This window comes from Phyllopteryx taeniolatus, chromosome 19 (genome assembly GCF_024500385.1).
Source record: "Phyllopteryx taeniolatus isolate TA_2022b chromosome 19, UOR_Ptae_1.2, whole genome shotgun sequence".
NCBI classification, from domain to species: Eukaryota; Metazoa; Chordata; class Actinopteri; order Syngnathiformes; family Syngnathidae; genus Phyllopteryx; species Phyllopteryx taeniolatus.
In genome coordinates this window covers 18,462,506-18,489,358 of record NC_084520.1, presented here as the reverse complement: position 1 = coordinate 18,489,358, position 26,853 = coordinate 18,462,506, and the positions used below count along the sequence as shown (strand labels likewise).

The window sequence follows — 26,853 nt, the reverse complement described above, 5'->3', positions numbered from 1 at the left end:
CCGAGGGGTTCGGCGTTCGGCTGCCCGCCGTCAAAGGCCGCTCGAAAAGGAATCCTATTGAAAGGAAAACTTTGTTCTATTTCGACCGCTTCAAGTCAGCTCTGATCAAAAAACATCATTTGGGTTTTATTGAAGAAAAAAAAAAAGGCAATACAATAATAATAATAATAAGAAGAAGAATAACTACTAATGTCTTGGCGGAAAAGTGTGAATGCAAGACTGCGAAGATATTTCCACGTGGAAACGCCTCCTGATTGGAGTTGGCTGCACTTCAAGGTTTGTTGGATTGTTTTTTTTGGGGGGGATTTGATTTCTGTCCACCCGGGATGAACGTTGAGATTGCAAAGTTTGTTAGAAAATTGCGAGAAGCTTGAATAATAAATCCTGCAAAGACTTCCGTCCCCGAATAATGTGTCTGATCCAAAAGCGTCTCCACGGCGGAGATGACGAAGTGACGTGTTTGTACCGTTAGCAAAACAAAAGAAGAAACACTGATCTGGTTATTCGTTAGCAATAGGAATCATCATCCGTAGGTTTTGGGCACGCTGGCATCAGGCGAGAGGAAGAAGAGGAAGAGGAGGAAGAGGAAGAGGGCAAGATGGAAGACGAGGAGAACAAGTCGGAGGATGAAGAAGATGAGGAGAAGGAAGCCGATCGGAGACAACAACGCGAACGTACAACATCGATTGGGAGCCACCGACACGGCGGCCACCGACGGCGTCTCCCGCTTGTACCGTGGCTGGACACGCCCCCTTTGACAGTCACGTGAGCGGCGATCCCGCAGCGTGGCGGGAGGGGGCGCCGTTGCCTCTTCAGTTCGGAACTCAAAGTTCCGAAGTGGCGGTCGACCGGCTTGCGTACGGTTCATATCTCCGACTCTCGTCTGAGCGGCGCGGTCGGCGCGGCGGCGGCGGTCCGGTCGCGCTCGGCGTCCTGGACGGCGTCGGGTCCGACGCTGCCGCCGTTGCCCTCGTCCGTGTCCTCCCGAGCGTCCGTCGCCATCTCGTTCTCGTAGCAGAAGGATCCCGAGGCGGACGGCGTGTACTTGTTCTGCGCCAACTCCCGGGCGCTGCACTGCGGTGTGCCGGGCACCTCGTAGGTGGCGTGGAAGCGTGCGTAGTCCACCTTGTAGTAGTCGTTCTCCTCGAAGAGCACGGGTTGGAAGCGATGCCCCCACAGGATCTCGCCGGCCACGTAGGAGCTGCGGCACTGCGTGGTCATGGCGGTGGCCTCCACCATGCCCTCCAGGATCACCACCACCTCAAAGTCGCAGGCGCGGAGGTCCTGTTTGCCCACGCCGTAGAAGGGGCTGTCCTCGTCGATCACGTGCACCACGGTGATGGGCGACACCAGGAAGATGCGATCCACGCCGCTATCGAAACCCACGTCGATGTCGGTCTGGTCCAGCGGGATGTACTCGCCCTCGGCCGTGGTGCGGGAGCGCAGGAGCTGCGCCCGTACGTGAGCCTCCACCAGGTGACTGCGCCGCAGGTTGCCCACCCGCCACATCAGGCACAGCTTGTTGTCCCTCATGGCCACCGTGGCGTTGTGGCTGAACGCCAGGGTCTCGTTCCTCTTCTTGGGTTTGGCCATCTTGGCCATGATGGCGCCGATGACGAAGGCGTCGATGACGCAGCCCACGATGCTCTGGAAGACTACGGCGAAGACGGCGGCCGGGCACTCGTCCGTCACGTAGCGGTAGCCGTAGCCGATGGTGGTCTGCGTCTCCACGGAAAACAGGAAGGCGGCCGTGAAGGTGTCGACGTTGGAGACGCACTTGTGCTCGGCGTGGACCTCCAGGTCGCCGTGGAAGATGGCGAGGAGCCAAAAGACGCATCCGAAGAAGAGCCAGGAGAGCAGGAAGGCCGAGCAGAAGATGAGCAGCATCCAGCGCCAGCGCACGTCCACGCACGTGGTGAAGATGTCGGCCAGGTAGCGCTGACCCTTCTCGCTCACGTTGACGTAGCGGACGTTGCAGTGGCCGTCCTTCTTCACGAAGCGGCTCGCCCGCTGCGGACGCGTGCGCGCTTTGCCGTGGCCGTCGGCCGGCTCGGTGCCCGCCTCCTCGGAGGACGCCGTACCGCCGTAGCGGCCCATGGCCCGGGCCCGCGGTCGCGGTTTGCGCAGGAAGCGTCGCAGGAACACTTTGGAGGCGCTCGGGGAACAACGCTCGCTCGGGAAAATGATGCCGCCTGATCGCGGCGGGAGGCGGGAGGCGGGAGGCGGGAGGCGGGACGCGCTCCTTTGTCGCGGGTGGTGTCTGAAAAATAGGACGACGCGACATTAGAAAGCGGCCGCGAGCGACTGGGAGCGGAGCTGTCATTTCAGAAGCGGCAGGTTCCGAACTTAAGGCCCTTTCACACACACGCCGCGCCACGCTTGCTTCTCGCTGCCGTGAACGCCGGCGCTCCGGCGCGAGCTCGGCCATATTGGGGAGCGGTTACTTAAGGCCCCACGACTTTGGTGACTTGATGGCCACTCCAGTCTCTGCTGGTGTCTTTGTCTCGCGGAGACCGGCCGGGTTGCCAGGCAGCGGCGGTAAATTCGTACGGTTTTTCATTTTTGGATTCGAGCCGATCTCGGAGACGTCGCCGCGAACTCCCCGAGACCTGCCGGAGACCGAGGAGAATGAAGAGACGTCGCGGAAATGTCTTTTGAGACAAAAGTATTGCTTCGCCGCTATTTCTCGGCAATCGTGGACGTCGACTCTTTGCGGTTTCCCGTTATCGGCGGCAGGGTTCGACCCCTGACCCCCGCCGATGACGGGGCCACGCGATGGTGACTTCCTTCATCCTCCGTGAAAGCAGACGAACCATCTCCGAGTTTCGGTCAAAAGAATTGACGGGCATCAGGTCGGCTGAAGAAAAATGATCGTCAATGGGCGGCGGGTGTGGAAAGTGGGCGGGGCCTCACATTTCGGAGGAGGTAGAAAAACGATTGCTGGCGTCGATTGCTGCCGGAATACGCGCGTTACCCGAGTTCAACGAAACGCTCGCACCCGAAGTCGTCTCCGCTCCCTGAAATGAACGCGAAGACGTTCCCGCCGGTCCCGAAAATAAACGAACGTTTTCGTACCGTGCTTTTGAAAAACGTACACTCATGACATCATTCGCTCGAATGTAAAGAAGCGAAACGTTTCTTTGCTTCGACACGATGGCCATTGTGCCGCTCCTGTGAATTGGCCACCTGGGGGCAGTATAGGACAGACAGACGGACAGACGGATATAAGTGCAAATGGGAAGAAAGAAGTAATTAGTGTCGTTCTTGACAGAGGATAAAGAATATATGCCTGTGAGTGTTCCTATTTTAGCTGTCTACAAATAGCCGTTAGCCGCGGAGATGCTATGAGTTAGCTTGTCTATGCTCTCTATGTCCCATTAAGGGTTAGCGTTAGCCTACGTGATTGTTTTAAATGCCGATGCAATTGTCTGGTTTTGGTTTTGGTTTTGGTTTTGGTTTTGGTCGACGTTTCACGTCAACAAACGCCTCGAAGCCTTTTTGAAAGAATCGTTCACCGGGCGCCAAATCTTTGCTCACAAGTCAAAGCGAAAACTCTTCAACGTGCTCATATGCGGAGGCAATATTCCGCAATTCGGTTTTGGGAGCTTCGACACTTCCCGTCGAAGGTGTGAGGAGGAAGAGGACGAGGACGAGGACGAGGAAGAGTAGCTCGTTGACTGCCGAACCCTCGGAGGATTCGCTCATTCGCGTCGGCGTCGCCGCGGCGACACGCCTCTGCTCGCTGAAGCCAAAACGCGGGGCTCCGAGCGAGCTTCCCCCGCTGAGGTCATAACAGCACGTGCTCCGTATCAGAATAAGGAGCACGTGCTGCTATGTCCCAACTTTGCGCCGCACTAGTAACGCAATAAGGGAGCGCGACTGTCAGACCCACTACTAGCACCGCTTTTGGCCTACCGGTACGCAATCTCAGTAGTCAGCCTCGCTCGTAAACTGCGCTGCACTAGTAACATGACTCAGCTGTACTAGTAGGCATGCGTCACACACTAGTCGCCTCATTTTCAAGCATGTTAAATGCTCATGGGTTCCATTTCATTCGTCCTTGAAATCCAGCGGAAGGTTCATGTACTAATACGGTGTTTTGTACTTAATAGTAAAACAAAATCAATGCACTAGTAGAACGACTGTGCGCTACTAGTCATGTTAATTTTCTGCTAAATGCTGTTACGGCTTTATGGGAAACCTTTTGCGCATTGCGTCAATATCCTTGAAATCCAGCTTAAGGTCCACGTACGCTACTCGTATGTGCTGACTAGTAAGACAATTCAGCGCACTCATAGATCCACTGCAGGGCGCACTAGTAAGTTTTGGTTCCACTTTACAAGTTTACGCCGGACAGAAAAGATTTGCATTCAATTCTCGAACGACTTCATGGAAATCTGTATCCTCAAGGCCCATAAACGAGTAGACTAGTAGCCATTTCCCACAAGTACGTGGACTTTAAAGTGGCTAAGGAAAAAAAACCAGCATTGATTTCATATCCTCGCCGTCCATGTACTGGTACGCTCTTTGAGACGTGTGACTAGTGCGGCAAAACTGGTGCGCATGCTCGTCGTCCCACGAGTGACATTGTCCAACTCGTACTCGTAGCACGTAGGACACGGAGACGACGAGCAGAGTCTTCCTCTTCCGTTCTTTCTTACTCAAGTCGACACTTGTGACTTTTGGCTGGCGCGCTCACTTGACTGCGATATTTGCGAAATGTCGTAGTGCGCTTAAAGGCAGTAGTGGACCAAAACGTTACCGGTGCGCCCTGTAACACTGCGAACGCTCGATCGGTTGACTTGGAAAAAAACACTTTGCATATTTTTGCAGTAAAGTCACGAAGTGAGACTTTCATTGAAGTCCCCCACTTTTTTGTCCTAAAAGTAGTAAGTCAACTTTTACAGTGTCAGTGGTCTCCTAGTGAGTGCACTAGTAGCCACCTCGACTGGCTCGCGTCCTGCACGTGCGCGTCGATGCGCAAATGCCGGCGACAAATGTTGAACAGGTGCGCGCGCGCGCGCCATCCACACACACGCACACACGCACGCACGCGCCACGAGGACTCACAATTTGGATCGAAAAGTTGAGTTTGCTCGTGCACGTCAAACTTCATCCAGCATCCCGGCGGCGGCGAGCTTCTTCTTTTCTTCTTCTTCTTCTTCTTCTTCACAAGCTTCTGGTTCTGAAAGTTCGCGTCATCCGGGTCCTTGGACCTGACCCGCGCGAAGAGTGTGCGTCTCTGTGTGCGCGTGTGTCACGTGTGTGTGGCTGCGTTTTGCTGTGTCTCGCCGGTCCGGGCCAAAGCGTTTTAAACGCAAGACGCGGACTGGGCACGCCCCCCCCCCGCCCCCCCCCCCCCCCCCCCCCCCCCAAACCCAGGGCACCCCGCCCGTCCCCAATTGCACGCACACGCGCACACACAGCCACGCGCGCCCTCGTTGCTGCTCGACGTGCACGCGACGCGCAGGCATGAATATTCATCTGCAACTTTTCTGCAAAATCTAACTTTGCTTCGGAAGCTCCTATATTCATAATCCCGATTCTGATTCTGATTCTGATTCTGATTCTATGAAAATGAAGGCGTGTCAGAGCTTTGTTGAGCTTTATTGTCTCTTTTTTTTTTGTTTTTTTTTGGTTCTTCTCTTGTCTATATTTAGCTCAAGCAAATGTGCTCCCACCGGCTTTGCGTGTGTGGCCGTGTGTCGTCACGGCGTGTGCGCACGTTAGCCACGCGGGGGCGCAGTTGAGTGCAGGAAGTTTGCAGGTCGCTGACCCTCTCGCGCACGCATGTGTGTTTTCATGTTTTCATATCAACTGAGTTGCGTTTTAGTGTCAACACGCGCGATTGTTGTGAGCTCACAATGAAAGTTGAACTTCATTTCAATCTTTATCAACTCTTACTGAGGAGGATTTCAAAATAGGATTCTGGAGGAGACAACAAAGAGCAGCCAGCGAGAAACAGCCATTCAAGCTTCGATGTTGTCACATTTTGGCATTTTTGGTTAGTGGAAGTTCCTTTTTTTTAGTAGAAGTTCCTAAGGGAAGTTGCCGGTTCTGGTAGAAGGTTCGAGTAGGAGGTTTGAGCAGAAGGTTCCTATAGAAACATCTAGTGGAGGTTTTCTGGTAGAAGGTCATAGTTCAAGGTTCCATCAGGAGGTTCGAGTAAAAAGCTTCTCGTACGATGATCTCGCTTAAAAATCATCGACATGCGCTGGCCGCTAACTTGTTTTCTTCTTGGTCGCTGAGCTTTGACGTTGTCGCATTTTAGCGTTTCAGCTACGTGGTGTCAGGATGTTGTCCGTCGTTTAAGGGGGGCTCGGGACCTCGTCGGGGCGACAACCGCGCGGCGAAGGCCGCGGCCGCCGCTTGAGCCGATAGGCCTCGGCGCTGATCGCGGGCAGCGGGACCTTGGCGGTCTGGTTGAAGAGCACGTAGTCGACGGTGTAGCGCCTCCTGCCGGCCCGGATCATCTCCTGGAAGACGTGACCCCACAAGATGTCGTCCCGCGTGTAGGACGTGCGCGTCTGGTGCAGCGTTCCCGTGCTGTCGTCGGTGTACGTGAAGGACACCACCACTTCCAGGTCGGAGGCCCGCAGCTCCGCCGGGCTCATCCCGTACAGCGGACTGCCCTCCCGGATGCGGTGGCAGATGGTGGTCGGCGCCACCAGGACGATGTCGGGCTGCTGGATGACCAGATCCCGGTAGGCGACGTCCACCCTGCCGGTGGCGTGGGCGTCGGCGCGCACGATCTGAGCGTGCGCCGTACCCTCCACCAGGTGGTTGCGGCGGAAGTCGCCCACCCGCCAGGAGAGGCACAGGTGGCCGTCGCGGAGGTTGACGACAGCGCAGTTGCTGAAGCCCACCGTCTGCGCCCGCTTCTTGGCCGAGGCCATCTTGGCGACGGCGATGCCGATGACGAAGGTGTTGATGAAGCAGCTGACGACGTCCTGGACGGTCACCACCGCGATGGCCACGGCGCAGTTCTCCGACATCCCTCTGGTGCCGTAGCCGATGGTGGTCTGAGTCTCCAGTGAGAACAGGAAGGCGGCGGTGAAGCTGCGCACCTTGTAGACGCACGGCGCCGTCTTGTGGTCCTGGACGTCGCCGTGGGCCAGCGCGATGACCCAGAAGAGGATCCCGAAGAAAAGCCAGGACAGGATGTAGGACAGCGCGAAGATGAGGAGCATCGCCCTCCAGCGGATCTCCACCAAGGTGGTGAAGATGTCGGTGACGAACAAGAGCCACTCCTCGGGAAGGTGGCGGAAAACCACGTTGCAGCTGCCCTCTTTGCGCACGTAGCGCTGCTTCCGGCTCCCGGGACTCTTCTCCGTCTCCGCCGCCGTCGCCGTCGCCGTCGCCTCGTCACCGCGCTCGACGCTCTGGTACGACTTCGGCATCCTGGCGACTGACAAACACAACGCACAAACTCACGAGTCACACGTCTGCACTCAAACTCCCGGACAGCAACGCTCAACGCGACCATCGCCGATGCTACTGTGTCAGCGAGTTGTAGCGTAAAAGCTCGTTCGAGGTTTTAGCGGGAGAAGGTTTTGTATAGTATCGCCGAGATTTCCGAGCAGAAGTTTTTTTAGAGCTGAATCTCGTCGATGGTTCAGAAGTTCCACGTTCTACTACGAGGTTTTAGCAGAAGCTTCTAGTATAAGTTTCTATTCTCATTTTTCTCAGAGAGGTTTTTTGGTAGGAGGTTCTGGGGAGAGGAAGTTTTGTCGTCATAGGTTGTAGTTGTAGAAGGTTCTAGGAGGAGGTTCTACCACAAAACACATTGTCGGTTCTTGAGGATGTTCTGCTGAAACGGTGTTGCGGAGATTTTCTAGCTGACCATTCCATCGGAAGGTTCTTGCGGAACGGCGGTTCTGGTACAATGTCAAGTTGCGATGTTCTCGAAGGTCTCATCTAAGGTTCTATTAGCATTTTTCGACTGGGAGGGTCTCACTTTACATTTGGACAATTTGTACCACACGATGTACAGTATTTGCACTACACTCTATATTTCCATGACACTTTTGTCAAACACTCCACGATATATTTATGCGACACTGTCTTCGTACCTTTTCTACTATTTGTGCGAGACTTTTTGGTGTGAAATTGTAGTCGTGAATGCGTCCGCACGGCAATGTGCTGTAAGTTGAGTACGAGGGCGCCGAGCACCGGGTCGCCCCCGGGGCAAGGGGGTCGCACGCACGTCGCCGCACCAGGATGCGGTCCTGTTTTCTCCACACGGCAGCGGGCGCCTTTTGACCTCAAAGCCGCCGCCGCCGCCGCCGCTGTGTACAAAACACACGCTGACCTTCGCCGCAAACTTTCCACTGCGACGTTCTCCACAATCCCCGGGGACGCGGTCTGGGAATTGCGCGATTCCCTCAATGACGACGCCATTACACGCTCTCTGAGTGCAAGTGGCACCGTGACCCCGCCCCCCCCTTCGTGCCTCCTGCCATCCTTGGCCGACTGCAACGCGAGCTGCTCGTTAGCCCGCGGCGGGCGACGTTCCGGGACGACCTTCAAATGGTTCTTACGAAGGCCGAGCGTCACAAAACATCGTTACGACGCTCGTAGCTTCACGCGCCGCCGAGCACGCGAGCTGTTCACATGCTGTTAGTATGCTCCTCGCGAGAGGTCGCCATGACGACGGCCATCAACGTGTTCACGGATGTGTTTTGGACATAAAGTCCCTGACAAAGCCAAAACTTCTCCTGGCCACCGACGCAAACTTCCACAATATTTATTCCTTGACGAGCAGAACGTTCAATCGGAAATTTCTAGTGGACGTTTTCTCGCAGAAGGTTCTTGCGGTAAATGGAAGTGTAAGACATTAAGTTGTAGTTAGAGGTTCTAGCAGAGGTTTTCTAGTAGAAGGTTATGTTCAAATGTTCTATTAGTGCGGTTTTACTGGAGGTTTTCTACTCGAGGGTTGTAGTAGAAGGTTAAGACATGAAGTTCTACTAAGACATTCTAGTGGAGGTTTTCCCGTCGAAGGATGTGGTAGGAGGTTCTACTAGAAGTTTCCGAGTAGATGCTTCAAGTCAAGAGTTCTAGTAGAAGTTTTCCAGTCGAAAGTCCTGGTCGGAGGTTTTCGAGGAGAAGGTTGTCGTCGAAAGTAAAAACCCGAGTTTGCATTTGTGTTGCTTTTCACGGAAAAGGAGAGAGAGGCAATAAATAGAGTCATTTGTGGCAAATCATCACATTTGACATTTTGACATTCAAAGTCCGAAAAATCTTTGGAATGAGAACAACCTCCGATCAGTCAAATGGATTGATTACCAAAGGAAATTCCTCGTTACGCGGCGGGTTACGCTGGTGACATATTGTCGTCGGAATGCGTAGCGGGCGTTTCGGTCCAAACGTGACCTTGAATGTCAACCGAGACGCAGTTCGTGAAGTCGAGGCCCTTTTCACAAAGGCGAACGAACAAACAAACTTCGACGCAGGTGTTCACTTACCAGCTTGGCAACGTTCTGCGACAAAACGCAACATCTCGGCAGAAAATCAAGAAGGAGAAGAGGGCGGGCGAGCGCTACCTGAGGTTTGCGCGTGCCTCCTCCTCCTCCTCCTCCTCCTCCGCCTGCGTGCGTGCGTGCGTGCCGGAATGAAGCGAGACACCTGTCACGGCAAAACACGGCAGCGCGACGCCTCCCGCGACTCAGGTGACCGGAAGCGTTTAGCGCTGACGCGCCCTCGCCGGCTTTTCAAAAGAAACCCGAGCGCCTCCAAATGCGACGGCGGCGATTGCGCGCACCGTTTGCCCTTGTGACCTAACCCATTAGCGGCGTCGCGTGCGCTCCGAAATCAGCAAAAGCGCACGTTGACGCTCTGGCGAATGACTTAACAGTTGACGGCGGCGAGGGGGCGAGGGGGCGCGGGTCCGTAAGTGTCCGCTTATTTCCCCCAGAAGTTTCATGTGCGTGTTAACAGGCGCAGAGCGGAAAACAAATCTTCTGTTCCCAATCAAAATGTCCGCAGCGCCTCCCAACGGGCAACGGGGGCTCGTGGCCAACGCGCCGCGACTTGCCAATCTTTCTCTTCTCTTCCGCCTTCGCGCCGATCAAGGCCCGGCAAAATCCTTTGGGTTCAGGGGTCACGTTCGCCTCAATTGGATCTCAGGTGCGCCGACTTTCGGTGCCGATCATCATGTCTACGTGCCGACAGTGTTTACATGCATTGATTATTATCCAGCGGCACGGCGGGGAACGGTTAGCACGCGTGCCTCACAGTTGTCAGGTTGCGGGTTCAAATCCCGTCGACTACCGTTTTACGATATTCCACGTCTATTTCTAAGTATTTCTACACGGCGTCGATTTATTTTCACAGACGTGGTACTCGTCACAGCAGCGAGGTGGCGCGGCATTTCTTAGGAAGCGGACTTAACTTTGCTCTTTTCGGCTTCACAAGCGCGTCAACACGCGGCAAATGGCCAAGTTCTCAAAGTCATTTCGGTGGCCGTCAGCGCGCCCTCTGGTGGGCAACATTGAAAATGTTGCACTGATTGTGCGGGTTCCGGCCCTCGGGCGGTACGCGCGACGCCCCTGCTGCGTGTGCCGAACCCGGTGAAGATCGACGGCCGTTCGGGTCCGCGATTCAGCGGTCGTTGGTTGTGGCGTTTTCTGACGCCTGTGCAGGTCGCAGACCGACGTTCGACTTGTCAAAGTCATCATTCAGCAAGCATTCGGAAGATGCTCGATGCAACAACGTTCCGACGATCACGTGCTCCCCAAATCCTTTTGCCGCCACGACGAGTAATCGCTTCATGCGTCCATCGTGTCCATCCCAAGACAAACCCATTCTGTAGCTAGGCAACATTGTTCCATGCATTTGATTAAATAAGGACTTCGTGCCAATAGTTCAATGAGTTCATGTATTTATTGTCAATCATATAGTCAAATAATTCACATTTAGCAACGATTTGTTTGTGGTATTAAATAATGATTCAATCATAATTACATTTTGGAGTCAAAAAATACATGATTTTCTAAATAAACCATTTGTAGGTTTTTGAATTCATTTCGTTAAATGATTGGTTACTCAATTCTCATGAAATTATTGAACACAATACAAAATTAGAATGCATTTTATTATAAAAAAAACAAAACTGGCACGATTGATTTTATTCAATAAATATACCGTTTAAATGATTTGTAACTCATTATTTGAGTCATTAAAATGCACTTTTAATCGAAATATTTCTTTTTAACTTTGCAATTGTTTTATTGTTACGTTTTCTTTTCTTCTTTTCTTACGTTCAATTTGAGTGTTTTGTGTGCGCGCGATCGTGTTTCAGTCGCAGTTGTTGAAAGTGTTGTGTAAATAAAGTTGCGAGACGCGACTCGAAAAGTATTGGTCATTTGTTTACAATCATCAAGTGTTTCATCATCTCCGAACGAGCTTGCCCATTTGTCAACTTGAAAAGTCCCAAGCTCGAAGCTCAGTGCTGGTTTGGTTTTTTTCTCCCAGGATGCACCTGGGCGAGGGCTCATGCCCACCTCTCATCCGCAGCCAAGCTCAAGCAACGTGTGTGTGTGTGTGTGTGTGTGTGTGTGCGGGCGTAGGCGCGCTCGATTATATTGTTACACTATTGCCGCCATTCCAGCCGCCTGTAACATTTTCCGATGCTCTAATATTTTCCATGATATTTTCCCAGCGCGGCTGCAGGCGCTGTCATCGCGTTGCGTCGTCCAACATTACACGCGCGGCCGCTTTTTAACGGGCTTGTTAACCTTTTCAAACGCAAACGAACGCACACTTTAATGAGGAGCGTTAGCACGTTAGCGCGCGCTCGTTAGCGTCCCGCGATTCGCGGCGGGCGGGCGCGGTGAAACTCAGGTGCGCCGCAGCAAGGTCACGGTGACCTTGAAGCCGTGACGCAGAACGCGCTGGCGCCGCGAGCTGCTCGCCGTTCCGTGCTCGGCGAAAGCATTAACACCTCCGAGACGTGCATAATTAACACAATTCGGTTGTGTTCATATTGAACATTTCTTGTCTGGCTTATAAAAGAAACCATTTGGACTGTTTTAAGTTTAACCCCCCCACACACACACACAAACCAAAACCAAAACCAAAACAATCATCATAAGAAAACTGACTAAATAGATCGGGACGCAATGGATCGCAACTTGCTCCGTTCTGCCATTTGGCGTCACGTTTTGAAATGTCGATGCTTGATTTGAACAAAGTCAGGAATCCAATTCAAATCTGCCGGAAAAATCCCAACGAGCCCGACAACCAAAAATGAGGAAAATAAGCACTTTGTAATATTTTGAAAGAATTCAATGATTTTTGTCACACTTTTTGCTCCTTGTGGCGAACCAGAGGAGACGTCACCGCAACTTCAGCCGCAATATTAGTCGTTCTTCGCAGAGGACAAAGAATATATTATGTTGCGTCGAAATGTCCGTTGCTCCGAGGGTCGTAACACGGCCGCGAAGACGCCGTTCGTCAGCCTGTCACGTGATGTGTTCGCATGAAGCGAGTGGAGGCTACGCTTTGAGGGAGCAGGAAGAGCTCACCTCACACCTGATTCCCACACTTGCGCGTGGAACACCTCGACTTGCGCGCCTCTTATTATTTGCAGCTGCCGCGCGCGTGTGCTGTTTGGCGCACGGCGTGGGTGAATGTTGGCGCCGAAGGACGCGTCCTGCAGTTTTGCGGGAACGGGCCAATCCAGACGCTCCGTGGGACGTTCAAGGACAGAAGCCGAGCTGGTCCATGCGTGTCCGGGCTGTTAGCGTGCTGCTAACGTGTCTCAAGGCGTGTGCGTCGAACCACTTGGTTGACGTGCGATGCGTGTCAGCAGGGGTATTGTGTGCGTGCGTGTATGACTTCCTGTCACCTAAAAAAAAAATCACAAATGAAGACTAAGAAGAACGTGTGTGTGTGTGTGTGTGTCGCACACATGGGCCACACGTGTGGCGCTGTCACAGCGGCGGCGGCGGCGCCGCACGCACACGGCGTGACCGTGGCAGCGTGAGAGCCGGCGCACGGCGCTGATCGGCTCCAGATGCGAGCCCGTGCGCGGGTTAAGGTTAGCCTTCTCTCGCCGCTCGCCTGGCGACGACCTGAGTGACGTCGCCGCGGCCCAAAGCAACACCAAACGTGTCACGCGTGCATGTGTCCGCGTGCGCCGTGTTGCGCCCCGCTAACGTGCTAGCTGCTCATTACAAGCCGAGCGTGCGCGTAAACGTTACAAAGCGGAACGAAAGCGGCCACTTTTGTTTATTTGGCAACTGTGTTTGTTAACTTGTTTACTAGTTAGCAAACTAGCTTCATCCGCTCAGCTAAGTAAGTGCATCTCATTATCATCTTCCTGTGTGTATCTGTATTCTGTGTGTGTGTATGTATGCATGTGTGTGCGCGTGCACAGGGGTGTTGTGTTGTTTGCTGGTGTGTGTATTAGAATGTGTGTATGTGTGTGTTGTGTGTCTGTCTACCAATGCATTTGCACAAATATGTGAATGTGTGTGTGTTGCATGGATCTGTGTGTGTGTGCATGCGCATATGTGGCATGCGTGTACGTGCGTTTTCCGTGTGTGCGCACGCATATTTGTGAGCACGTAAATGCGTCTGTGTGCGCTTGCGTATTTTGAACAATCGTGCGTGTGTGTCTTCTGCTTCTCGTTTACGGCTTGTACTTCCTGTCCCTTCGCACACCTGTGTGCTGACTTTCAAAATAAAGATTCCAGAGTTTATCCGTCCGCGTTTATTTGTTTTTATTTTACGATCATCATTATTTGTTTATGACGGCCCGCTGGAAGCTAGTTAGCCGCGGACGCTAATTACACGGCAGACGGCACGTTCGAGCGCTTACGGCCTCGTAAAACGCACCGACGGCGGTCCGGCTCCCGACGCCGTTCCTCGGCGGGAGAGAGGCGAAACAGAGTCCGCGCGACTGCAGAGGCCGTGCAGATACTTGAACTCCTCCACTGGAGGCAGGACCTCATTCCCGACCCGGAGAGGGCACGCCGCCTCAGATTCGGAGGATCGGGATTTTCCTCCCGGCCGCTCCAGTGATAGTCGAAGATCGCGGCTCGATGAAGCCGACGAAACCACATCATCGGCAAAAGGCAGTGAAAACCATGCTGAGGTCGCAAAAACCGGACCCCCCCCCCCCAACACCTCGGCTGCCTGTCCGTAAAAGTTCCCAACAGAAACGGTGACAAAGTTCAGCCTCGGTGGAGTCCAACCCTCACTGGAAACAAATCCGACTACAGGGATAGAACAGTTCACATCGGGGGGGTCTGGTACGCGTACTCCGGCGACAACTCCGCCCTTTTGGAGGTTCTGCTTCTCAACCAAACCACCTCACACTCTCTTGGGAACCTCTCCGGCGAGAGCTGACCGCGGCTCGACGAAGCCAACAAAACCGCATCGTCCGCACGAGGCAATGCTGAGGTCCCCGAGCCGAAGCCCCTCAACACATCAACGGCGCCTATAAACGCTGTCCATAAAAGTTCTGAACGGAATCGGTGACAAAGTTGGGCCTCGGCGGAGTCCAACGTTCACCGGATCCTGTTTCCTACTCCGACCACGGTCACGCAGAGACCGAACGGCCGCTATCAGGGGGTCCGGTGCGCCTCCCGGGGGACGCGGTGGGTCACCTTCGAGATATATGTCCGTAGACTGATCGGACGAACTCCCTCGCGCCCTCCGGAACCCAGAAGCAGAAACCTGCTGAGGGTGGAGAGACCAAACAAAGACATCTGAAAAGAACGAAGCCAATGAATGCGAGCAGCCGCGTTAGCCACCTGACCTCCATTTGACTTCATGAGCATGATGATGATCTTCAGCTGCGGTGTGTGTGCGTGCGCTCACTTTGCAGGTCAATGAAAAAACAAGTTGCGTAAACGTGAACTCGGACCGCGCGCGTGTGTGCGTGCGTGCGTGCGTGCGTGCCGGCCGACCGGCAGTGAGTCAGGAGCCTTCAGATGTCTGACATGCGGCTTCCGACCATTCCGGCCTTAAACGTTTTCCTGTGTATATGCGCTCTAAACTCGACTCGACTTTGTGTGTCTACTTCTTGTAAATGTTTATTTGACGCACACGCGCACGCACGCACGCACGCACGCACGCATAATGTGATGAATGTGAATAGAAACGGCCAGTGTTTAGATTCCCCCACCGCGGATGTCGTCATGGCGATCCCATGCGGTGTGAGCGTGCGTGTGCGTGACGGCGTGCGATTGTTGTGATCCCTCACAGCCGAGTCTCTCTCGCTCACGGCCGATAACAATAGTTGAGCGATGGGATCAAGATGCGTGGAAAGGAGAAGCGGCGAGTAGCCGGGGTCAAGTTTTGCGTGCGCCCGCGTCATTCCGACACTTCCCGTCCGGTCGCCTGCGTACCGGACCCGGTTTCCGCACGGAACGCGTTAGGTAAGCCGCTTTCCTAAAAGAGTGCCGCGGTAGCAGTGACTTTTTGTGGCTGCGTTCTGGGCAACTCGGTATACGCGCAAGCGACTTCCGCATCGGGCGAAACGGGTCGGAGAGTTTCCGACGAGGGGCCGTGTTCAGGATTCGCTCTCACGCTTACTATTCGAATTCGAATGCTTTCACACACACACAAACTACTGAAACACAACTCAAACTCGCTCTCATAAGGACTTCTCAAACATTCTCAGTAACACGACTCAAACGCTTTCATTAACGCGACTAAAATGTGTTCACGCGAGCACGTCGATCACATTCTCACACACGTCGCTGGCATTCACGACTTCATGTCAATCATGCTCACACGTGAATAGTGGGACTCCTTGATTAGCTAGTTCCATTCAAAAGGTGAAATTAGAGCGATGCGCTGCACACTGCACACACTCGAGCGTGAAGTATTTCATATTTCAATGAATTTCTTCAATTCTATCTTAAAATAAATAAGGATTTTTTTTTTTACAAGCATGTACGCGAACATTTGAGATGGAACTGTGAAAGGATCTGAGTAGATTTGAGGATGCCATGCGAACAGATGTGACAAGTCCGTGTGAGCGCCTTTGAGGTGTGTGTGTGTGAGCGTGTATTTATACGAGTTGAAAAGGAAGTGGTTTCAAAATCAAATAAAGTACCATAAAGTACAATAGTAAGCCTAACGTATGCAGTAGCGTTACATAGCATCACACTGCATAGTACATGCGTATATATTTTGAATGTATATATGTCGTATACTTGTTGATTATTGTGTTACAACGACGCTTTTCCTCATTGATTTCAAATGGCTCTCTCTCTCTCTCTCTCTCTCTCTCTTTTCTTTCTTCCAGGAAGTTCTCACGGTCACGTTGAGGAAACTGCGCGCCGATTCCCAGGCCGCCGATTGGCCCGGCGCCGCAATGCATCCTGGGAAACGGCCCGCTCTCCATTGTCCGCACGGGCGAGCGTGTTCCTGTACGCAGATCGCCACCCGAGGAGTGTGTGTGAGTGTGTGCGATTGTTTCTGAGTTAGCATGTGACGCCTGCGAGACAAATAACGACTGTCATCGAATCCTGCTGCGTCTCGGGCAGAAAACGCCACGACGTAAATCTCGTGGGAAACGTGTCGACGCGACCGGATATCGCCGTTGCCGTGGCGGCGCTAGTTTTGATTGTCCCGTCAATCCGATGGGTTGATGTCGGAGGTTCTCGTTCGTATGTCGCACGACGCGAAAGAGCATTTTCTCCCAGGGGAAGAGTCGCAACCATGAATCAATGGAGAAGTCGTGAAAATTCATAGAAAACGACTTTTGATAATTGATTGTTTTTGGGAGGTTTGTGTTTATGATGTTTTTGAATTGTGTGTTTTTGATGTGTTTGTAGCATTCATGTTTTTGGGACGGAATGTTTCCGATGTGGTTTTGAGGTTCGTGTTTTTGATGTTTGCGACATTCCTTTTTGACCTCCGCGTTGTTGACATTTGGACCTCGTTGCTTTTGACGTGTTTTTAACGTTCATGTTTTTGACATTCATAGTTTAGTTTTTGCCGTTTTTGTGTATTTGATGCTTATGTTTTTGACGTTTATGATCATCACGATTTTTACAGTCGTGATTTTGACGTGTTTTTTGTTGTCGACATGTTTTTGCCGTTCATGTTTTCGACGCTTGTGCTTTTGATATTTTTTTTTATTTGTGTTTTTTTGTTTTTAACGTTCGTGTTTTTGATGTTCATCTTTATGAAGTTCGTTTCTGACTCGCTCGGTGGGGATGCGGCCGGCGGGAGCCCGACGGCGCGCCGCTCCCAGCTGGAAGGGGTCACGACCTCCGGGCGGACAGGCCGGAGGCCTCCCGGGCCCCTCGGATTCCGAGGGGCCGCCGGAGGCCGGGCAACTGAATCAACACCGCCCGCGGCTCCGCGGCAGGAAAACACGACGGGTCGCCGCCCGTGACTGCGTGCGTGCGCACTCGCCGACTTTATCGAGATGACCGACGCGCCTGAAGCAGCGGGCGAGAGCGGGCGTGACCGGCTCTCACACGCACGACTCAAATGCGCTCTCACACGCGACTGAAAACGTTTCGCTCACGTGACCCTGACAACCTTTCTCTCCATACCACGTTTCTCGACGGCTCCTGCGGGCCTCGGACTTTCCGTTTCCTGTCGGGTCGACCTCGGGTCGCGCTCGCAGCTTCCGTGACGGCGAATATTGACGAGCGGTTCGGGTCGTGCGCATCTGAGCGTGTGTAACAATGCGTGCGCGCGTGTGTTGTGATTGATTTTCAGCCTTTGTGGTTTTTAGAGCGTCCGCACGAATTTTGGCAGCAGACGCTCGCAGACACAACATTCCCTCAGCTGTCACGCTTCCAGAACTTTCTTCCGGGAGGAGCCCCCGAAAGATCGAGCCCGGCGACTCGCCGGCCTCACGCGCCAACGACTCGACGTCCGCCGTCTTCGTTCGCCCGACGCGACGACTTTCATTCGTCGCGTGCTGAGCTCGAGCCCAAGAAGCGGACACATGCGTGCACACGCACACTCGTACACAACATTCACACACGACACGTGTGCACAGTGCAGTTGTTGCGCCTCCTAGCAGGGAACTTGTGGAATTACACTTTCACCAGCCACTAAGCCAGGAAAGCCTTTCGTGATTATTATTATTATTAGTAGCAGCAGTAGTAGTAGTTGGAGCCGACGTTTTACTTGACCATGCTCTTGCTTGAAGTGAATTTGAAATGAGCAACTGCGCCACCCGGTGGCCAATTTCTTTGTGATCTCGTGTGCGCGCATGCTCGTTGATTGGAGCACGCGCGCTTGCCGCTGTGGGGTCGTCGCTGCGGTCTTCTTGTATGATCGCGGATTGGTCGCGAGTCGTTTGAACGACGCACGCACGCACGCACGCACGCTGGAGCCCTGCAAACAAACTCAGTAAGTCGAAGAAACTTGCACGGAAGCGGCATTCAATGTGAATATTGCTGGCCTTATTTGTTACCTTATGATTGCCATCTTTTGTTTGCTGCGTGCAAAATACTTTTAACTACAATTTGTGCTCACTTTAAATTCAACTGTTATGGATGAACCAATTTTATGAAAAATGTGTATTGTTTATTTAACTTAATCATTTACAACAAATTTTAAAAAATCCAGCAAAAAAAAAAAAAAAGAACCAAAAACTGCAATGCCCGTACGTTCGTTAGAAAACATGACAATTGTTTGATGTGGAAATCATTTTGGGGGAATCGTGTGCTTCGATTTCTCTTTTACCGCAACGCTGCAAATTGGCAAATGCCAAAGTGAGTTGTATTGTTCCTGTTACAGTGACAATAAAGCTCTATTCTATTTATAGCATAAATACACATTTTAAAAAACAGCAAGATACGTCACGTACACGCACAGCATAACTTCTAAATCTCGCCCGTGTGGAAAAACGATAAAAAAAGGGTTACTTGTATTTAAATGAGGTGAAATGTTGGCGTCAATGAGGCTTTTTGGGTAAAAATGACATTTGAATTAGAATAGTTATTTTTTCTAGACCACAGTTCACACGCACGAGTTCTGAGAGCAATCGACGAAAAGAGGGAAAATGCATCAAGAGTCTTGGGAACGCTCCGCACACGCAACAACAACGACAAAACGACATCGGAAGTCACACAACAAAACCGATGCGAGTCGCAAACGCAACACCGGGACTCCCCGGGGGGGTCGCAGACGCCTCGGGGGAAACGGAACCAAATTCCGTCTGTGCGTTTTCGACGGCGTTAGGGTGAGCCGGCGGGGTACGACCTGGACCGGTCGCTAGCCAATGTGCGAGCGGCGAAACAACGGACCGGTCACACAGATGACAAACCGGGAAAAGATCACGAGCTTATGGACTTTTCTGGATTTCTGCATCGATCGCTCGTGAAACGATGAGCACGGACAAACATTTGTCTTTACCGGCCGCGCCGCGTCATCGCGAGACCTGGCCGTTTCTCCGCCGCAACGGACTCGCCGGCTTCTTTTTGTTGAGAAGAAAGACGGCGCTCTCCGCCCCGGTATCGACTACCGCGGACTCAATGACATCGCCGCTTGCCCTCATCGCCCCTCCGTGACGCCCAGATATTCCCCAAATCGGACCCGCCAAATGCCTCCGTGTCGGAGAGGGGGATGAACGGAACACTTGGAATACCAAGTGGTGCCGTTGGGATTAACCGAAACCTTCATCGACGACGTCCTCCGCGATACGCCGAACAGCTTTGTTTTGCTTTCATTGTCCTTTTGTCCCGCTCCCCTGAAGAACATCGCAGTCACGTACGCCGAGTTCCTCCGGCGCCTCCTTGAAAACCCGCAAAATGCGAATTCCACCTCTCCTCCGCACACTTCCGAGGCTACGTCGTCTCCAACCGACAACTCCGACCTGAGCCTGCCAAGAACCGGCCCACCCCCACCAACCGCAAGGAACTCCGTTCCCTCGGATTCGCCGACTTCTACGGCCAAGTCGCAATCCGTGTCAACGGACCCCGGCGGCATCCCGAGCCTTCGACCGACTCAAGACCCTTTTCGCCCGTGCTCCCGTCCTCTCGCCGTCCAGTCCGTGGCGGAGGTCGACGCCTCGGACACCGGCGGGACACCTCTTCCCATAAACTTCATCCCTGTGCTTTCTCTTCCCGTCGTCTATCTCCCGCCGAACGAAACTGTGACGTTGGCGACCGAGAGCCGTTGGCCATCATACGGGCATCGGAAGACTGGAAGGGGGACTGGATTACTGTTTATTATCTGGACTCATCACAAAACTCTCGCGTACTTTTTTTTTTGTCATTCAGACAATCGATCAATCGGTAAATCGAAGCTTCCTGCAAGCACGACGAGTAACGAGTAAGTAAAACAAACGTGATCGACGCATCCCGATGGCTTCCTGGAGGACGGGGGCGGAGTCTCGCGGGTAGAAGGGCTGCGATTGGTGACGCCCGGTGACCTCAGCGGTCCCCCAGGATGACCTTGACGAAGGTCGCCACGTCGGTGTCTTTGGCATCGTGAGACGTGAAGAAGCGATGTCGCTGAGGAGGACAAACGGCGTCAGCGGCGTCAGCGGGCCCGAGCGCCGCAGCGCCCCGCGGTGGCCGAGACGCGCACTCACCATCAGCTCCGCGTAGGTGGGTCGCTCTTCGGACACTTTCTTCAAGCTGCGCACGCGCAACAAGGAGACAAAATAGACTTAACGAGATCGCCGGGCAACGGAGAAAAAGGAAGACGACGCGGCGCACCAGCGCGAGGTGAAGTCCACCAATTGCGGGGAGAACTTGTCGGCGGGAAGCTGCGGAGAAGGTTCCTCCACGACCTGCTTGAGCTGCTGGAAGGGCGTCCCCCAAGAGTCGTACGGGAAAGCCAGGGTGGCCAGCTCCACCTGCGCGCACACAGTGGGCACGGACGCCGGTGGGGGCGGAGCACCGGGCAGAATCGCGGCGAAAGAAGAAGAAGAACTTTGGTTACCATGGTGATTCCCAAACTCCAAATGTCAGACTTGACGTTGTATCCTTTCTGGTTGGTTTCGGGGTTGATCCTCTCCGGCTGAGGGAGGACGCGACAACATCGTCAGCGCGTGACGTCATCCGGCTCGCTCGCTCGCGCGCGCGCGTACGTCGCTCACCGCCATGTAAGGCTTGCAGCCGGCGTCCATGGTTTTGGCCACCGAGTCCACCAGGTAGCCGCTGATGCCGAAGTCGCACATCTTCACTCGACCTTGAGTGTTGATCAACACGTTGGACGGCTTCACGTCTGCGTTACGAAAACGGGCGACATCACGACAAGGGTGGCGATGAGGACCCGCGCGCCGCCGCCGGGACTGACCTCTGTGGATGACGTGCAGGTTGCTGTGAAGATGCTCCAACGCTTTCACGATCTGAAAGCCAACAGCAAGAGGGTGACGCGTGACGGAGAAAAAGGAGGACACGCCGCCAGGGCTGACGCTCACAGAGACGGCGATCTTTCCCAGGATGTCCTCGGGAATGGTGAGCTCCCTCTCCGTCACCAGCTTGTAGAACTTGTCCAGGGACGTGTCCATCAGCTCCATGCAGATCCACACGTCGCCCTGGCAACCGCACGTTTACACACAATATCCGGCCGCGCGGCGAGTGTGTGTTTGCGTGCCGGTCGGAGGCACCTCTCTGAAGAGCGCCCCGTAGAAGGTGACGGTGTAGAGGCAGTCCACGGTCCGCATGGAGATGTCCAAGTCCATGAGCAGCCTCTTCTGCTCTTGAGTGTTGACGGTGGCGCGGATCAGCTGACGACGACAACAAACGGCAGCGTTTTCTTTTCGCGCTTTGCCCACGCGGGCGACCTTGTGACCCCAGGTAGGCGCTTCCACAAATAATAAATCCTAATTTATTCTAATCACACAACATCCATTTGATCTTGTCCACGAAAAGAATTCTACTTTCTCGTGCTTCCTGAGCAAAACCGTCATTTTGCGTTTCGAATGATCCGCAGGCTTTTTCTTCTTTTGTGACGAACCGAGTTTGGAGATGTCGGAAGTTTCGTATTTGTATTGAAGGCTATCAGTGTAACTAAATGCGCAGCATATTTGGAATAAATACATTTGAGGGAAAAGATGCCTTTGTTGTAGATCCCATTCAACATCCCAGCAAAACGATTCTTGTGGCGCCAATAACTTTGTGCTAACGCCAATACTTCGATTCAATTGTGTCGAAAAGCTTTCGAGGAGAAACTGTCACGATGCCTTTCAAACATAGCAAATAAAAGAACATTTGTGGCCTCGGGGCTCGCGATAGCCCCGACTTAATCGCGTGTCGCTAATCACTCGCAATGGATATCGCTGCCGCCGGCGGGCCCGACGCAAAATCCATCGATGCGGGCAAATTCCGAGCCGGCCCCGAACGGTCGCAAAGTGTGTCGCGCCTTTGCCCGACTGCCGTCTTTGGAAGACTTTGTCCGCCTCGCCAGTTCGATGCAAATCCGCACTTCTTCATCGCAGTCTTTGCATTTTTTTCTTTGTTTTTTTGTCTCAATTCAATTATGCGGAAGCCGTTTCTCTTGGAGGGCAACGACGGAGGAGGAGTTCGAAATGAGGTCCAAGTTTTCGGGGTTTCCATTATCAACGCAAGCAATTGGCAACATTTCCAAGGGGCGGAAACTTTGTGCGCAAGTTTGCAAGTTTGCCCCCCCCCCCCCACCCCCGGTTTGCAATTGAATATTTTTGTCAAAATGAAACTCCTCAACTCACTTCAGCAGCATTCCAAGGTGCCAGTACTGTTGTGTAAAAGAAGCTCCCCAACTCACCGCCACATTCCCTTTTTTCTGTAAGCGGCGTGTTTTTTGTTTTTGGGGGGGGGGGGGGGGGATGAAACGCATGTGAATTTGACTTTGAAGGCGCAAGCGGCAGCGCGCGTTTGCCGATGAGCGCTCGGCCCACCTTGACGGCCATGATGACGCCGCTGGGCACGTGCCTCATTTTGTCCACCACGCCGTACGCGCCGCGGCCCAGCTCGCCGATGCGCTCCAGGTCGTCGGCCTTCACCTCGAAATTCTGCCGGAGAAACACCGGCGACGGGACCAAATATGAAACCGGGGGAAGCGAGGCCGGCCGGGGGAGACGCAGGACGTTACCTTGTCGCCGATGGTCACGCACGCTTTGGAGTCTAAATCTCTCGGCGGGCTGAAACGCACAGAAACAGTTTTAGTTGTCATTCGTCGACAAGTCCATCTCATGAGGGCAAAAGTATTGGGACGTGTCCCGCCAGTAAAAAAGGCCGGCGTTCAAAAAGCGTCCACTTTTTCTGCAAGATCTTCAAGTGCGTCTGTGCTCCCAAAGTTCCCACAAAAAAAAAAAAGAAAGCGTACAATTGTATTGCTAAAACTCGGATTGATTGATTGATTGATTGATTGATTACTAGCTGTGCTCGCAGGGGTCACACCGACCCCCCCCCACACACAATTACTACCATGTATTTATTCTATTCATAGATACATTTTAGAAGTGTATGCATAATACCAATACAAAATAGGCATATGGGGTGCACATATTATTTTTGTCCACTCGGGGTCGCCGTCGTCACGTTGTACACTGTAGTATCTGTGACTCGGAAAGCGTGCGACTCTGAAAGGCGGGGCCCGGAGAGCGAGGCGGGAGTGGACCAACGAGAGCGTAGACTTGGCCAGCGGCGCGCCTCGCTTTCGTTGTCGTGAAAAGCATCCCGATGAGCTCACAGTGCGGGAGGAGGCGCTTGCTGGAAGACTTCCTTGGGGAGCGGCAGGACCAGCTTCCTCTTGCCTGCGAACACCAAAGCAAACGTCAGCATCAGCAAAGTCGCCCGTCGAGGTCGTCGGGCCGCCGGCACGCCCGTGAGTCAGATTAGGAACGGTCGTCCGCTCGGACACGTTGCGATATCCTCGTTTATCGCGGGGGTTCGATTCTGGAACACCCCCCGCGATAAGGGAAATCTGCAAATTAGTAATAGTAGTAATTCTATTTTAAAGCTGTATGAATGTCCCCAAACTCTTAACATCCATACCGTACTCTTAGAAACACTTTCTATACTCCTCAACACCTTTTCAACTCTTAAACTTACAGTAATGCACAGTTGTACTGTACAATATGTACATTTTATGCCTTCTTTTTCTTTTACAGCTAATTATTCAATGCTGGGGGGGGAAAAAAAAAATTCCCCACGAATAATTACAGCATACACTCAAAATCCCTCTTTTAATATGAGAAAAAGTCCACAATGCACTGAATCCGAAAAGAGGTGGAACGCAGCAGCCAATCATATCGCAGCGGGGCATGTCCTGCCTAGAACACGAGTGGGATTCCTCGTAACGCGTCATCAGACGTGAGAACATGCAGCAGAAATGTGGAGCTTGAATCGGGAATGTTTGTTCACAAGAGTCAAGATGGACGTTATCGTTCCACAAAGCGAGAATTTTGTTCCGGGCCGCAGCCACAACACAACACCGAGATGAACCAAAGTGCAAAACATGCTCAGATGTAGTGAACGAAAACAAAAACAAACTCTGAGTCACAATTTGGGGATTCCAATGAAAACCAATCAAAGAATAAAATACGAGGACAAAAGACTGCCCCGCCTTTCGTTTTACGCCCGCCGCCATTCTGACCTACTGCACATATGCGCAGTTGTACAGTAGCTTCTGAGTCCGGTAAGCGATCACGAATCAGCGCTGACGGAGCCGCCTCCCCCCGGACGGTCATCCTCGCAGAACGATGAGCTGCACGGACGTTTTTTAGCGCACCGCGACCGGCGTGGGGCGAGGGATCCTGCTTAAGGGAAGCCATTTGTAAGTGAAAAGAAGCCTTTTGCGTCAGCGTACCCTCTTCCTGGTGTCCTGACAACATCTGCGACCCCCCCCCCCCCCAGATAGAAAAGCTGCCAGGAGGCTAGTGATAGTTTTCAAATGATCAAATCGGATTTTTCATTTGTTGGTTAACGACACGTCTTTATTTGGGAATAGTACAAGGAGTACCAGTTCGAATGTGATTCGTTCCTGGCAATGCGAATCGGGATTCAGACGGCGAGTCCCAGATGTTACGCAAGGCTAACACACGCACGCCGTGCAAACCTTTTCTTGCTGAGTCATCACAATCGCGGCGAGGGTTCAAATGCGAACCGATTGGCGAGGCGGCAGCCGGCCGACGCGACCCTCACGACAAACGATACGACCAAAATTTGCAAGGCGGACGCCGACGACGAGGAAGGAAAACGTTTGACGTTTTCCCAAACACTTCGCATCTGCGTTTTTGTGGTTAGTCCAACATCTGTAAAATAAAAATGGCATTAGCATCAAATGTGAACAATTCAACTGTGATTGGATGCACAAAGAAGGGGCGGGGCCTACCTGGTCACTTCCTGCATGCCGGTGCGTTCGTGTGTGTGTGTGTGTGAGAGATGGAGTGAGTTGAAGCGTGAGATTGCGCGTGTGCACGCGTGTTCATGTCTATGTGTGAGCGTGTGTGCGTTTGTACGTTCACTTGACACACACACACACGCATATACGCGGTAGTTGTGCAACAGTTGACGTGTGCACAAGAGGGCGCGCACGCGTTAAGCAGTCATGTGCCCCCGTTGACCCCCCACCACACACACACAAACACACACTCATGCACACGCACACTTCAATGCGCCACAAATCGTGCACGACTCGTGCCCACTTCCAGCACTCGTGCACGCGAACGAACGCCGCAGCAGTAGCAGGAAGTGTACACGCACAAAAGTGTCAGCAGACCGGAAGTGAGTGACCTGCTCACGCGCGTGCACGGACCGAGCGAGCAGGAGCTGCAGCGCGTGCACGACACAACCGCGCGCTTACCTCCCTTGTTGGCTCTGCTGGGCTGGGGCCCCCCGGGGGCAGGGGGTCGGCCGCCCCCCTCCTCCTCCTCCCTGGAGCCTCTTGCGGCGCACATGCGTGCACGACGATCCGCGTGCACGAAGGAATCCTGCAGAGAAGCTGGCGCGCGTGCACGGGGGCTTACATGGCTGCCGCTCCCCTCGCCTGCGCGCTGCTTCCTGCTCCGACGGGCGCAAGGCATCATGGGACACGGAGTCCTGACTTTCTGCCTGTGCGCCGAGGCACGCTCCACACGCACACTCGCGTGATGGTGATCCTAATCATGATCTCTAAAATTCAAATGCATGTTTTCATGTTACAGTTCTGTTACGTTAAAACAATGTTAACTTTAATTTCTTTTCAGGCCGATACCAGTCCGAAAGTCCACTCTTGAGGACCGACCGATACCGAGTTCGGAATGATCCAGGAAACTCCAGTGAACGCACTGACGGCTCATTGCGACCGAAAACCTTTCTTTCTTTCTGACGCATGCGACGATTCGTCGACGAGGAGAACTTACTCGACGTCGGCGTTCTGGCCTTAAGTATCGGCGGCCGGTGTCGGCATCCTTCACGAGCACCCGATACATTGAAATGAGGCCGCTGTTGGCCCGATACCGATACCTGGTATCCGTATTCCACCGTCCTTAGTAATGTTTTTTTTTATTATTATTATTAATCTCACACTGAGATCCAATGGAAGTACTTCATCGGTAAATTGTCTTTTGATTGACAATTGGAGATGCTTTCAAGTGTAACGTTTAATCAATAAATGTAGAACGAGTTGAAAGGAGCACATCTGCAATGAAGTCACAAATAAATAATAGCACCATAAGTTGGAGTGGCAACACAACGTCGACGTGGCGGGAAGACGACAACAAAACAACGCGCGCAAAGATGCCAATCGTCAACCTTTTTCTGTCACATTTACTTGTATGCAAATGTCCTTTTTTTGAAGCAGAGGAAAGTGATGTCGTGTTGCTTAGAGTACACGGGGTGATATTTCCTTGACGCGTGCTTCGGTGGCTTGTAATTCTACACTTGGCCTCCCAGGTGGCGCCACTTAAAGGGAAGTTTGCAATTTTCAGCCTGATGTCACATTGTGTTTTTTTCA

The 26,853-nt window shown here is 52.9% G+C and overlaps 3 protein-coding genes and 1 long non-coding RNA gene across 6 annotated transcripts; 1 reads left to right on the top strand and 3 right to left on the bottom strand.

Annotated features, from left to right (window-relative positions):
- Positions 1-105: 105 nt before the first annotated feature.
- kcnj2a (potassium inwardly rectifying channel subfamily J member 2a) lies at positions 106-5,329 on the bottom strand. The gene is made up of 2 exons (XM_061755390.1): positions 5,071-5,329; positions 106-2,260 (listed from the first exon to the last, which is right to left on the bottom strand). The coding sequence occupies exon 2, from the start codon at positions 2,095-2,097 to the stop codon at positions 865-867; it is 1,233 nt and encodes a 410-aa protein (XP_061611374.1). The 5' UTR covers positions 2,098-2,260; positions 5,071-5,329; the 3' UTR covers positions 106-864.
- A 548-nt stretch (positions 5,330-5,877) lies between these two features.
- Positions 5,878-9,769, bottom strand: kcnj16a (potassium inwardly rectifying channel subfamily J member 16a). The gene is given in 3 exon segments (XM_061755395.1): positions 5,878-6,339; positions 6,342-7,408; positions 9,465-9,769. Coding segments are annotated over 3 exon segments (1,161 nt in total). The 5' UTR covers positions 9,499-9,769; the 3' UTR covers positions 5,878-6,279.
- An 8,960-nt stretch (positions 9,770-18,729) lies between these two features.
- Positions 18,730-25,957, bottom strand: map2k6 (mitogen-activated protein kinase kinase 6). 3 transcript variants are annotated; one of them, XM_061755391.1, is made up of 12 exons: positions 25,723-25,957; positions 23,608-23,671; positions 23,008-23,056; positions 22,814-22,927; positions 21,545-21,664; positions 21,356-21,472; positions 21,232-21,283; positions 21,032-21,159; positions 20,875-20,952; positions 20,649-20,788; positions 20,522-20,567; positions 18,730-20,441 (listed from the first exon to the last, which is right to left on the bottom strand). In XM_061755391.1, the coding sequence occupies exons 1-12, from the start codon at positions 25,943-25,945 to the stop codon at positions 20,361-20,363; spliced, it is 1,212 nt and encodes a 403-aa protein (XP_061611375.1). In that variant the 5' UTR covers positions 25,946-25,957; the 3' UTR covers positions 18,730-20,360. The 3 variants fall into 3 exon arrangements, with proteins under 3 accessions (XP_061611375.1, XP_061611378.1, XP_061611377.1); XM_061755394.1 differs by lacking the exon at positions 25,723-25,957 and adding exons at positions 24,976-25,171; positions 25,252-25,703 and having other exon boundaries at positions 23,008-23,671; XM_061755393.1 differs by lacking the exon at positions 25,723-25,957 and adding an exon at positions 24,976-25,703 and having other exon boundaries at positions 23,008-23,671.
- On the top strand, positions 25,873-26,826 carry LOC133468958 (uncharacterized). Its single transcript, XR_009785589.1, has 2 exons — positions 25,873-26,011; positions 26,105-26,826. It is a non-coding gene; the product is annotated as an uncharacterized LOC133468958 (long non-coding RNA).
- Positions 26,827-26,853: the final 27 nt, after the last annotated feature.

Excerpts from the sequence above, each read along its gene's own strand:
- map2k6 (XM_061755391.1), bottom strand. The coding sequence starts at position 25,945 with ATGATGCCTTGCGCCCGTCGGAGCAGGAAGCAGCGCGCAGGCGAGGGG. Across the intron at positions 22,928-23,007 it reads GCGTGACCATCGGCGACAAG|AATTTCGAGGTGAAGGCCGA; the intron begins GTAACGTCCTGC and ends TTTCTCCGGCAG. Across the intron at positions 21,284-21,355 it reads TGGGAAAGATCGCCGTCTCT|ATCGTGAAAGCGTTGGAGCA; the intron begins GTGAGCGTCAGC and ends GTTGGCTTTCAG.
- kcnj2a (XM_061755390.1), bottom strand. The coding sequence starts at position 2,097 with ATGGGCCGCTACGGCGGTACGGCGTCCTCCGAGGAGGCGGGCACCGAG.